The 10862-nt window shown below is 30.0% G+C and overlaps 1 protein-coding gene across 1 annotated transcript; it reads right to left on the reverse strand.

The window, feature by feature from the left end:
* Window positions 1-3438: 3438 nt before the first annotated feature.
* Window positions 3439-5575, reverse strand: LOC100800268 (NEDD8-specific protease 1-like). Its single transcript, NM_001252755.3, has 2 exons — window positions 5346-5575; window positions 3439-4532 (listed from the first exon to the last, which is right to left on the reverse strand). The coding sequence occupies exon 2, from the start codon at window positions 4512-4514 to the stop codon at window positions 3828-3830; it is 687 nt and encodes a 228-aa protein (NP_001239684.1). The 5' UTR covers window positions 4515-4532; window positions 5346-5575; the 3' UTR covers window positions 3439-3827.
* Window positions 5576-10862: the final 5287 nt, after the last annotated feature.

The following is a 10862-nucleotide window of genomic DNA, read 5'->3' on the forward strand; positions in this document are numbered from 1 at the left end:
GGCTCAAGAAGAAGGGGCACTCGCAGACGCGAAAGAGGGGGCACTCACAGTCGGAGAAGAAGAAGAGGCTGGCTGAAGAAGAAGAGGCTGGGTGCACAAAATTTTTAAAAAAAGGGCAGGGGTATTTTAGACTTTTACCATTAGGTGTTGGGTGCACCAGCAATAATGTTGGGTGCACCTAGCATCAGCTAGAGCAAAATCTTGCATCATTGATGGCATCTAAGATAACAGGAGGGGAACTATTAATGGCACCTCCTATGTTGCTATTTAAACCCTCCCCGAGGCAAAACACTATTCTTTTAGTATTTAGTTAAAATTACCTATCAAAAACATGTTTTCCATTGATCAAACTTAACACAACGGATACTTGTTTCCGTAGTGTTAATTTTCTTTCAAAAAAAATTAACACAATAAAAACAAGTTCTTGTTGTATTTTTTTTATAAAAAAAAAATTAGGTTAAATTGTAATTTTGTTCCCCTATAATTTCAAATATGTAATTTTGATTTTCCTATTTCTAAATCAAGATATTTAATCTTTCTATTGTTTAAAATAAGCAATTTTGGTCATTCTATCAGGTGAGCGTTCAAAGTCAAACAATGACTTTAATGTGACATATTAGTATTTGTGTGACACTTATGTAGATGGTTGATATGAGGCTTATGTGACTAAGGGGTTAAATAAAGTGAAAAATAGAAAGGTAAAAGTTAAACTTATGACCTTTAGTTTTAAAACAAAACAATAAATCATTAAGACACTTGTTTTGTTTAGTTAATATTATAAATATTTTTTTACATGTACCATTACTCAAGAGTTATTAATTTTTTTTATTTATAAAAATTTATAGATTAAAATAAAATATTTAATTTTACATGTATTTACTTTTATTATAAAAATCTGTTTTAATATAAAATTTGTTGTTATTTTTTTATAATTTAAAAAAAATACATAAACTCATATATAGACTATTTAGAAAACTATTTTATGTAATTTATAGAAATTATGTAAATTTAAAATTTAAAATTACTACTTTTATAATTAAAATGAAATTTGTATTATTTATATATACAAATAATTTTACATAATTTTATAGATTACATAAGTAACTTATTTAATTTTCTTGATTTATATATTTGGTATTAAAAAAACTCACTAAATAATGTTTTATAATTAAAACAAAAATATTAGCATGTAAGTTTCTTAAAATATTAAATATTAATTTTTTAACAATTTATATAATTAGAATAAAAATAATTTACATATTAAAATAAATTTACGTAATTTGTATAATCTACATATTAATTGATGTAATTATATTGATTTATATAATTAGAGGAAAATTTTATGTATATCAAAATCAATTTATAAAATAATTTATATATTAATTTATGAAATTTAATTATAAATTGATAAAATAAAAATATGTAAAGTACTCAAAATAAAAATATATAAAATATAATTGAAAATATTTATATATTAAATATTTTTTAATTTATAAATGTTTATAACTTGAAACAAATTAATAACTGTTGACTAATGATACATACAAAATCATTTTTATATAGTTAAATAAATAAATCAAGTGTCTTAGTGGTTTATTATCTTATCTTGGAATAAATAGTCATGAGTTCAATTCCTATTAAAATCTTTTTTATGTTTTACTTTATTCTGAAAAATAGAGGAACTATATATCTTAATTTAGAAATAGGGAAAACAAAATTAGGGATTTAAAATTATAAGAAAACCAAAATTACAATTTAACCAAAAATTTATCATAAAGAAAATATATGTTCGTTGTGTATTTTGAAGTTACACCCTCTATCAACACAACAGAAATAGGGGAGGTTTAAATAGGAATGGGGTGAGTGCTAATAGGGCTACCCATGGTAGCCTGCATCCCCAAACAAAATATCAAAATGGGGTAGTCAAGCAAACTATTTATCTGTCCTATGTTATTTTCGCCTCGTCAAATGTAGGAGTATTTTGTTTGAAAAAAAACCCAAAATGATTAAAAAGCGAAAAAAGAATATAAATGAACTTTGGAGTGAATGGATTAGAGTCAGCTAAGATTAGCATAACATACTTTCGAAGTTCCAAATGTAAGGCCTTGTTCAAGGTGGTTTCTCATTTTCAGTTTTAAAATTTTTAAAAATTAAAATCAATTTTAGTTGAGTTTCGATTTACTCTGCATTTAGTTTTTAGAAAACATTACAAATTAAAGTAAATAAAATGGATCAATTGTTTTATCTTGTCTCGCTCTGATATGAAATAACGGTGATGACAGAAGTAGTGGAGTGAGAGTGGCAACGGTGACAGTGGTAGAGGTGAAATAATGGCAGCAACAATGGTGCGGTGGTGGTGGAATAGGGATGGTGACAGTAGTAGTGGTAGAATGACAATTCCGGTATTTTAAACCTCAGACCGACTTATTCAATCATGACCCAGAGGTCTGGTCGGGTTGAGTTGCCTATCGGATTGACCATGCATTGGACCTTATGCAACTTGATACGACCCAATCGAGTTTGCAGTTAAACCAATGACCCATTGACTTGGGTCAAGTCATGCCGAAGAAGGAAACACATTGGGTCATGTGGGTAAATTAAGGTTGGGTATAAAATTTTAACTTTTTTCTAATTAAGATCAGGTCATGCGGATCAATTAGTGACTCACTGGTTTGACCATTGACCAAGTGACCAAATGCCTTGATCGAGTCAATCGCCAATTCAATTTTAAAATTATGACAATGATTGCGACAACGTTGATGGAAACTATAGAATGGTGGCGATGATGACAGTAGTAACGGTGGAATGGTAATGACAATGACAACAATGTGATGGTGACTCTGGTGGTGGTAGTGGCGATAGTAATAGTGGAATGATGGTGGCAACAATGACAATGTGGTGGGGACACTAGTGGTAGACGATAGCAATAGTGGAATGGTGTTGGTGGTAACGACAACAATGATGGGGTGAAATAGTGATAGCGAGGGCAACAACAACGATGAAGACAACAAAATGGTGTGACGATTGTGGTGGTGGAGGCGATAACGATGAGGTGTGGTGGCGACGGTGGAATGGTGGTGGCGATTGTGGTTGTGGTGGAAAGGTGGCACTGAAGGCACGGGTAGGGACAAGGGCAGTGGTGATAGTTATAATGTATTTTTTAAAACTAAAAACTAAATTCACAATCTTTTTTCTTGGTTTGATAATGAATGTAAAATTGTTTTAAAATTTAGATAAAAACTAATTCAGCTCCATTTTTATCAAATGGATTTTGTTTTGAAAATTACATTTCAAAATTGAAAATAAAAAACTAACAACCACCCCAAATGGAGTATAAGGTTTACATTTTTAAGTTAACAATATCAACTTGTCAAAAGAACAAACCTAAAAAAATTAATCTAGCATAAGAGACACAACGGATAAAAAAAAATAAATTGTTCTTCACATGCAGCAAGGGTCACACTCTTCAATTACATTGTAACGAAAAAAATAAACAAAAAAAATGTAACGAAGTTGAAGATGCAATGGCAGTAAGCCAATAACAGTGTATACAGGGTTTCCTTTAACCAAGATGTACGCCCATCTTAGTATTTACTGCCCAACAAACATCAATTTGCTAAAGATCAAATTTGCTTCAGCAATGACTGGTAGTCAAAGGCTCAAATAGACTCGACACTAAATCAGAGTCTCCTCATAAATGAAGTTATAGAGGAAGCTCAAACTTTGAGGTTCAGACAGACTTGACACTTCTCATTAGGGGAAGCTCAACACTTAAAATTCTAGACTTCCAAGTAAGAAGACAGATTTTAATCTGGAACATGCTGATCTCAATGTCTTGCCATTAGATCTCTGATCAAGGCCAGGATCTCGCCTCGCATGCTGGCGACAGCAGATGGGGAAACCTGTTCCTTCACCGCAGAAAACCACAGATCATTTGTATCAGCATTTTTATGATTTACATGCCAGTTGCATATTACTCTGGCTATGGCTGTGGCATATAAGCCACAGTCATAACCATTGTCTTGCATGGGTGAATTAGTGCATTCCAGAAAGCTAGCCTCAGAAGCTGATCCAGAGGATCCCATGTATCCAGCAATGCCTTTATAGAGTTGCTTGGCGGGTGCTGCATTCATGCTTCTGCAACTATCGTGGTGAACAAACAAATTAGCGTTGCGGTAATATGCAAGTAAGCTCCAATGAGAACCACCTTCAGCTCTGTCAACGTCATCATTGTCATTGACGGGAAATATAACCAGTGTCTTATCAGGCAAATGAAGGGGTTCTATGAAATCACCAAGAGCCTCAGCGACAGGGCATTGTATTATCCAAAATGCAATGGATGGTGGAACCAGCAGGATATCCTGAGAGGGATGACATGAAGAAAGATAGCTGAAATAAAACTCGATAATCCGATCATTCAAAAAATATGGACCACTAAGGATGTGTAAATCAGATCGCCTAAGCACCACATCGTTGTAGCTGAGAATCTTCTCATCTGCTTTTGATTTCCTCATCCCAGTATATAGGCTAGCCTGATGAAAACAAATTAGGACAAGCTTAGCTAGATCATCACCTATGCAACTTCCAAAGGAGAATAAAAGGGCATGCACGCACACAGAGCCAGTACTTATGCTATTTAATGGTCTAGTTTAGATAACACAACATACAATGCCTTCTCAAATGTTTATGAGTAAAAGGAATAAGCAAACTGCTCAAAAGATCTGTGTGTCACTTGGGATTTACTCTACTATGCATAAAATGATTACATTATTTAGCATAAAAGCCTAGTTGTCAAATTTTCAGTTCAAAGTTGAAAAATGCTTTCTTAAGAGATCAAAATTTCTGATGTTATAACCAATTACCTTGAATCTGCAACCGCAGCAAAAGAGAAAATAAAATAAAACAAATCCAAGAACAAAATCATAAGATGAGATAAATCATCAAGTACTGCATAAGAAGGAATTCACATCAGATAGATCTGTTTTAGCCTTAAACTTTCGTTGTATAGTTTAATCAAGTAGAACAGGATCAGTGAGGAATGTTTCTAATAATTTTTACCATTAAATTTGATTGATCGAGTCCAAACGATGAGTAATCTCGTTCCCTACTTATTAAAACTTGTCTTAATTTATTTTCATCTGAAATTGCGGGACGGAAAAGTAAATTTGGGGGTAAATGATTAACCTGCAACTTCGGAGAATGAGAGAAAATCTTATTATATATCAAACCTAATTTTGCAGTGATGTTGGAATTTAAGCTTGAATGCATTGGAATAAATATGAAAAGAATAAAAAAATAAAGAAAACGAAAAGAATCAACTATGGTTATCGGAGAGAATGACTTACAGAGATTGAGTGAGTGAAGTCGAACAAGCGCTGCAGATTCAGAGAAAGTGAAAAGTATAATTTATATAGCGAAGCCGAACTGCCAAACAGTGTTCGTTTAGAAACAAAAGCTTCGGTTAACAGAATATCCAACTACGATTGTTGGGTATATGTAGGTGAGAAATCACTAAACCAATATAAATTGTTTGAGTCATTCATCTTCCTAACCCTATTCTCTTTTATAAGTTTTGTGATTTGTGTGTTTTATAAAATTGAATATTTGTTCAATTGATTTTGTACTATTGTATGTGATTAAGGTTTTTAAGGGTGTTTCCATCATACAATATGTAAACCCTCGTTTTTATGTAAAATAAATAAAAAGAGTTTTTAGAAATTAAATAAATGAGAGGAAAGGGGTTTTCTTAATTAAAATAAGGGTTTAATAGTATTAAAAAATAAATAAAGTAAAATGATATTTTAGAAAATAAAGAGATGTTTTAGTTGATTATTTATTTAATAAAATAATAAAATAGAGTTTCTTTTATAAAATAATAAAATAAAGAAAAATAGAGTAAATAATAACCTCAGGATCCCTAATTATAAATAAAGATATATTAGGTCAATTTTTATAATTATGATAAGTCTCTATGCTTTCTTTTCCTCTCCTAAAACTCTTTCTTTTTCTCGCATACACCCAAACTTGTCGCAATAAAATTAAATCTCGAACTTGTTAACAAGTTGATCGTTCTAAAATTTGGACACTGCCTTCGAAACTCATTTTCACACATTCTCACCGATGAGATTTGTGAAATAACATTTTTAGAGAGAGAAGTGTCCATCACACGAAGCCAATGAAATTAAGGCTCTAATCCATTCTCCTTCTCTTTAACGCTTGGAAACCCTCACAGAGCAACTAGAGGAAAAAATTTGAGAAATCTTAGGGAACTACTAGAGACGCCATTATTGCTACGAGACTACACGCGTGAGCCCACTTAGAGGTAAAAGATTAATTTATCGCAATTGGGGTTAGAATGAACATGTGTAGGAGACCTTAGAATATCAAATTGGGATTAATTTTGAGGTGTTTTATGCGTTTTAATTTTTCCTGCAAAATGATAACTATGAATTGCTCATGTTTGATGGGTCAATTGATGTCATGGTGCAAATTGGATGGTTTAATTGAGTGTTTGGCTTTAAATGTTATAAACCTAGAAATTTGAGAATTCTTGATTCTTGCATGTTTTCTTGAAATTGATTGAGGAATTTTGTTTCCCATGATATGATCGCATGTTTTGTGTTATTCGTTTTGAATTTGAGTTTGTTTTGAGGTCTAAATTGTGCCTCTTTTGCTTCATGAAATAGAGGTTTTTAGTGAAGCACAATCGTGCTTGATGAGAGCACGCCGGTGCTTAGTGAAAATCAGTTGTTTTAAGCCCATGTTATCTTCTTGACAATATGAATTAACTCGTAGCCTAAAGATGACTAAGAAAATGATTGAATTATGTTTTGTGGTTTGCATGAAAGTTGTAGCCCTGGATGTTAGATAACAAGTGTCATTGGTTCCACCCAATTCAGAGTTTTATAACCCCCTAGAGAGTCAAATTATTGAGTAAAGGTCAAGCTGAGATGATTAAGCAATGATCCAATGGTTACCTTAAGTTTAGACATAGTTAATGGTCAAACCGGTTTTTGTGATCAACATAAGAGTTGTAGATGATTGTTTTAAACAAGATAAGTATGAACTTAATAGGATTAGTACATTCCTTATACTTGTAATTTTACTCTACAAAGGTCGTAGTAACTTAGAAGGAAATGTAAAGATATACTTGTTTACTATATATGTACGTGTGATTGCTATTAACTGAATGAATAAGTGAATGATTATATGCTTTAAATGTTGGAAGATTTTTATTCTATGATATATATATATATATATATATATATATATATATATATATATATGTGTGTGTGTGTGTGTGTGTGTGTGTGTGTGTGTGTGTGTGTGTGTGTGTGTGTGTGTGTGTGTGTGTGTGTGTGTGTGTGTGTGTGTGTGTGTGTGTGTGTGTGTGTGTGTGTGTGTTGTGCCATGTATATATCACTACTATGAATATAGTGGGATTTAATATATATACATGTATATGATTCATAAAGTGTAATGATATGACATTTTGGGATTATGAAATTGTGATTGAGATTGAGTATAAGTGGCAAGTTGAACATGCGTTAATTTGTAAGATACACTTGAACATGCGATTGTGAATTGTAACATTGTGAGATGTTAAGTTATGGACATGAAATATGGTTGTGAATAAGTGTTTGGTTAATACTTGATGTGATATTACTTGTGTTGTGAATTGTGAATTATACAATAACTCGGTTGATGTTTACCTTGAGAAAAGTGTTTATGTGCGAGGTGTTAAAAGGAAAGTGTAAGGTTTCAAGTTAGGAACCTGAGGTGTTAAAAGGAAAGTCTAGAGTTCCAAGTTAGGAACCTGAGATGTTAAATTATAGCGCAATGTGTTAAACATGTTTGAAAATAAGTGTGAGATCGCATGTATTGTATAATTCATGAGCATTGTCTGCGTGTAAAAGTTGTTTTAGGAGTTGGACTTAAATCAGGAAGGTGAGGCCCTAACAGATTCTTTGAAATCTAGGCCTTGGGGTAAATACATTTGGTTTGAGTGCTCTTTTAAACCTATGTTAATCCCATATGATTGGAGCATTCTCACAAAACAGAGTGACCATGATTGGTCACCTAATGATTTTACTTAGTGAAAGTAACCTGACATACCCATTGTGTGACGCATCTTGTTATGTACTCCTAGGTGTCTTGGTGTTGTTTTTCACATGGTACCACATTGCATATATGATTGAGTCTTAGTGTATTTGTTGCATAATGCCTGTGAAATGATCATTGTGACTTGTTATGTGATGGTGTATAATGAATTGTCTAAGTGTAAAATATGATATTATATTTGAGATGTGTTGTCTTGAATATGTGATTAATCGTGAAGGCATGAAATGTGATTAAATTCTAGAACAAGTGATGTTACATGTTAAGTGTTGAAATGATATGAATTGTGCCAAATTTTAGCCTTGTTATACCTATATTGTTGTTATAATTATATTATTGTTATATTTATATCATACCTATATGTTTTCGTTTATCTTTATTCGTTGAGGAATGTGATGACTCATTCCTCGTGTGTTGTTTGCGTTTAGATCCTGTAATGATCTCGAACCTTGTGTTTATGGAAGCAAATGGTTAGGTGAATTGCTTTAAGAAACCTCGTGTTGGAGGGTGTCGGGACTTAATACTCTAATTGGATGTGACATTGGGGCATAAATTTTTGTTTTAATTGCATGATGTTTCCGAACATGTTATTTTACTTTATTTTGTTCTACTGCTTAACTTGAGTTTTTTTGTAAACTTGAACGACCTTGTTTTTGAGTTGGAAATATTTCTGATAAGTTTTATTTGGTAATAGTGAAACAAATGTGAATATTTTATCCAAGTGAATTTACTTACAATTTTATTGAATAAAATTGATTTAATTAAATTCCATGTTTTATATGTTTTTTTCCATTTATATGCATGTTGGAATAGGTGATGTCACATTCCAAGTGGTTCAACGATTCAAGAAAAAAAATGATGGTTAGAAGTTTTTCAAAAAGATTTTGAAAAAGTGATAAAAGTTTTAAAACTCCTATTCACCTCCTTTAGATGATTCTGTCCGGATCAACTTTGTTTTACCACATTCTATCCGTGTAACAAACAAAAAAATTATGACAAAATAGGATGATAGGATATGATAATTATCTTATCTTGTCCTATTATATCCAGGTCACCTAACAACATTAAAATTGTGAAAAAATAACTTATTTTTTATTTGTTCTTAAATATAAGTTTTTTTAGTTAATTTATACTTTTTAAAGAAAGTTAATTGATATGATTAATAACATTAAATTTGTTAATAATTTGTAAAAAAATTTCAAAATTATCCTTAAAAATAATGGAACTCATAATCTCTCTTTTTTCACTTAATTATTTTCTCAAATAATTAATTAATGCATGTTAGTTTTCTTGTTCAATCCTTACAAGAGAAATAATATATTTATCTTTTTAATACAAAACATTTATTGTAAATCAATTAAGGGTGTTTGAGTTTAAAAATAATTATAACAAAAGAAAATTTGAAAAAAAATCTTATGAAAAAAACAAAAAAAAAAAATAGTTTCATACGTAGGAACGAAGGGACTATACATATACTTATTGCGTAAAACATTGTTTTTTTGAAGCAAAACACATTGTTATGTAGAATTAAATATAATTTGATCGTATGGTAGATATAATATTTGCTTAAAATATATGCTTATATTTCAAGAGTCTTTTTTATTAATATATTAAAACCTAAAATATTATTTTCAACAAATTTAAATATGCTAAATTAACATTTAATATATTCAAAAATATTTTTCAAAATTTATTTAATTTACAAGAAATTTCAATAATAAAAAAAATATGATAGAAAAAATGAGTAATATATACTGGTTAAATTACGAAATGATTTATATTTTATATAATAACTTCAGGAGAAAGTAACTTATTTACCACTCAACAAGAGAGTATCAATCAACAAATTATCATTTTCTTTTTTATATAAATTAATAATGCTCGATTTTTAAAATTTATATCGGAAATGATATCGTAAAAAGTGGATTTTATAATATGATATTGTATAACATAACTTGAAAACTAAGAGTTTGACATCTTTACAGAGAAATTATATAATATTTTCTATGATAAATTATTTATTACTCCATGCAAACAACTAATTATGTTTTTTTATCACACTAATTTTAGTTATTTGTATTGAATTTAATATGATTTTTTAAAATAAAGTCAAACTCAATGTATTAAGAATTTAAGACACGTAACTGTTCGTTTATTTTCTCAAACTAAAGTACTGCTATTAATTAGTAATTGATGTTGACAAGCATAATTCGTATACCTATTTATTGATTTTGACCAACATAAAGCTCTTCAATTTTCCATTTCCATTTAACACATGCATTAGTAGTACATTACGTCCATGGGAGAAAATGGAGCATGTAAGCCACACAAAATAAAAATAAAATGAAACAAAATTTATAGCATTTCAAATATTTGCGAGTGAAATAAAAACAAAAACAAGAGTTACTTTTTCAAGTTAATAACGCAGTTATTTTTTTTTACTTAATTTTCTCCATTAAAAGATATTGCCTTCTTTTTCTTCATAAACGCATAAAATAATGTTATGCATCCAACAATAATTTTTACATTTCATATTTAGTTTAATTTTTTATATATATTGTTAGTGTAAATAATTTTAATCTATTAAACAATTAGAAATTATCTTAAATATGGCTTTTAAAATATTTATGAAGAGAGGTTTTTATTTTTTCAATTTTTTTATTAATTGTGTTTAACTTCTTTTTTATTTATTACTTTTAAAAAAAATAACAATATAGAAGTGAAAATTCACCGGAGATTAGAAG

Source organism: Glycine max, chromosome 12 (genome assembly GCF_000004515.6).
Source record: "Glycine max cultivar Williams 82 chromosome 12, Glycine_max_v4.0, whole genome shotgun sequence".
In the NCBI taxonomy this organism is placed as follows: domain Eukaryota; kingdom Viridiplantae; phylum Streptophyta; class Magnoliopsida; order Fabales; family Fabaceae; genus Glycine; species Glycine max.

Bases quoted from the DNA above. Each gene is read 5' to 3' on its own strand.
- LOC100800268 (NM_001252755.3), bottom strand. From the start codon at position 4,514: ATGAGGAAATCAAAAGCAGATGAGAAGATTCTCAGCTACAACGATGTG.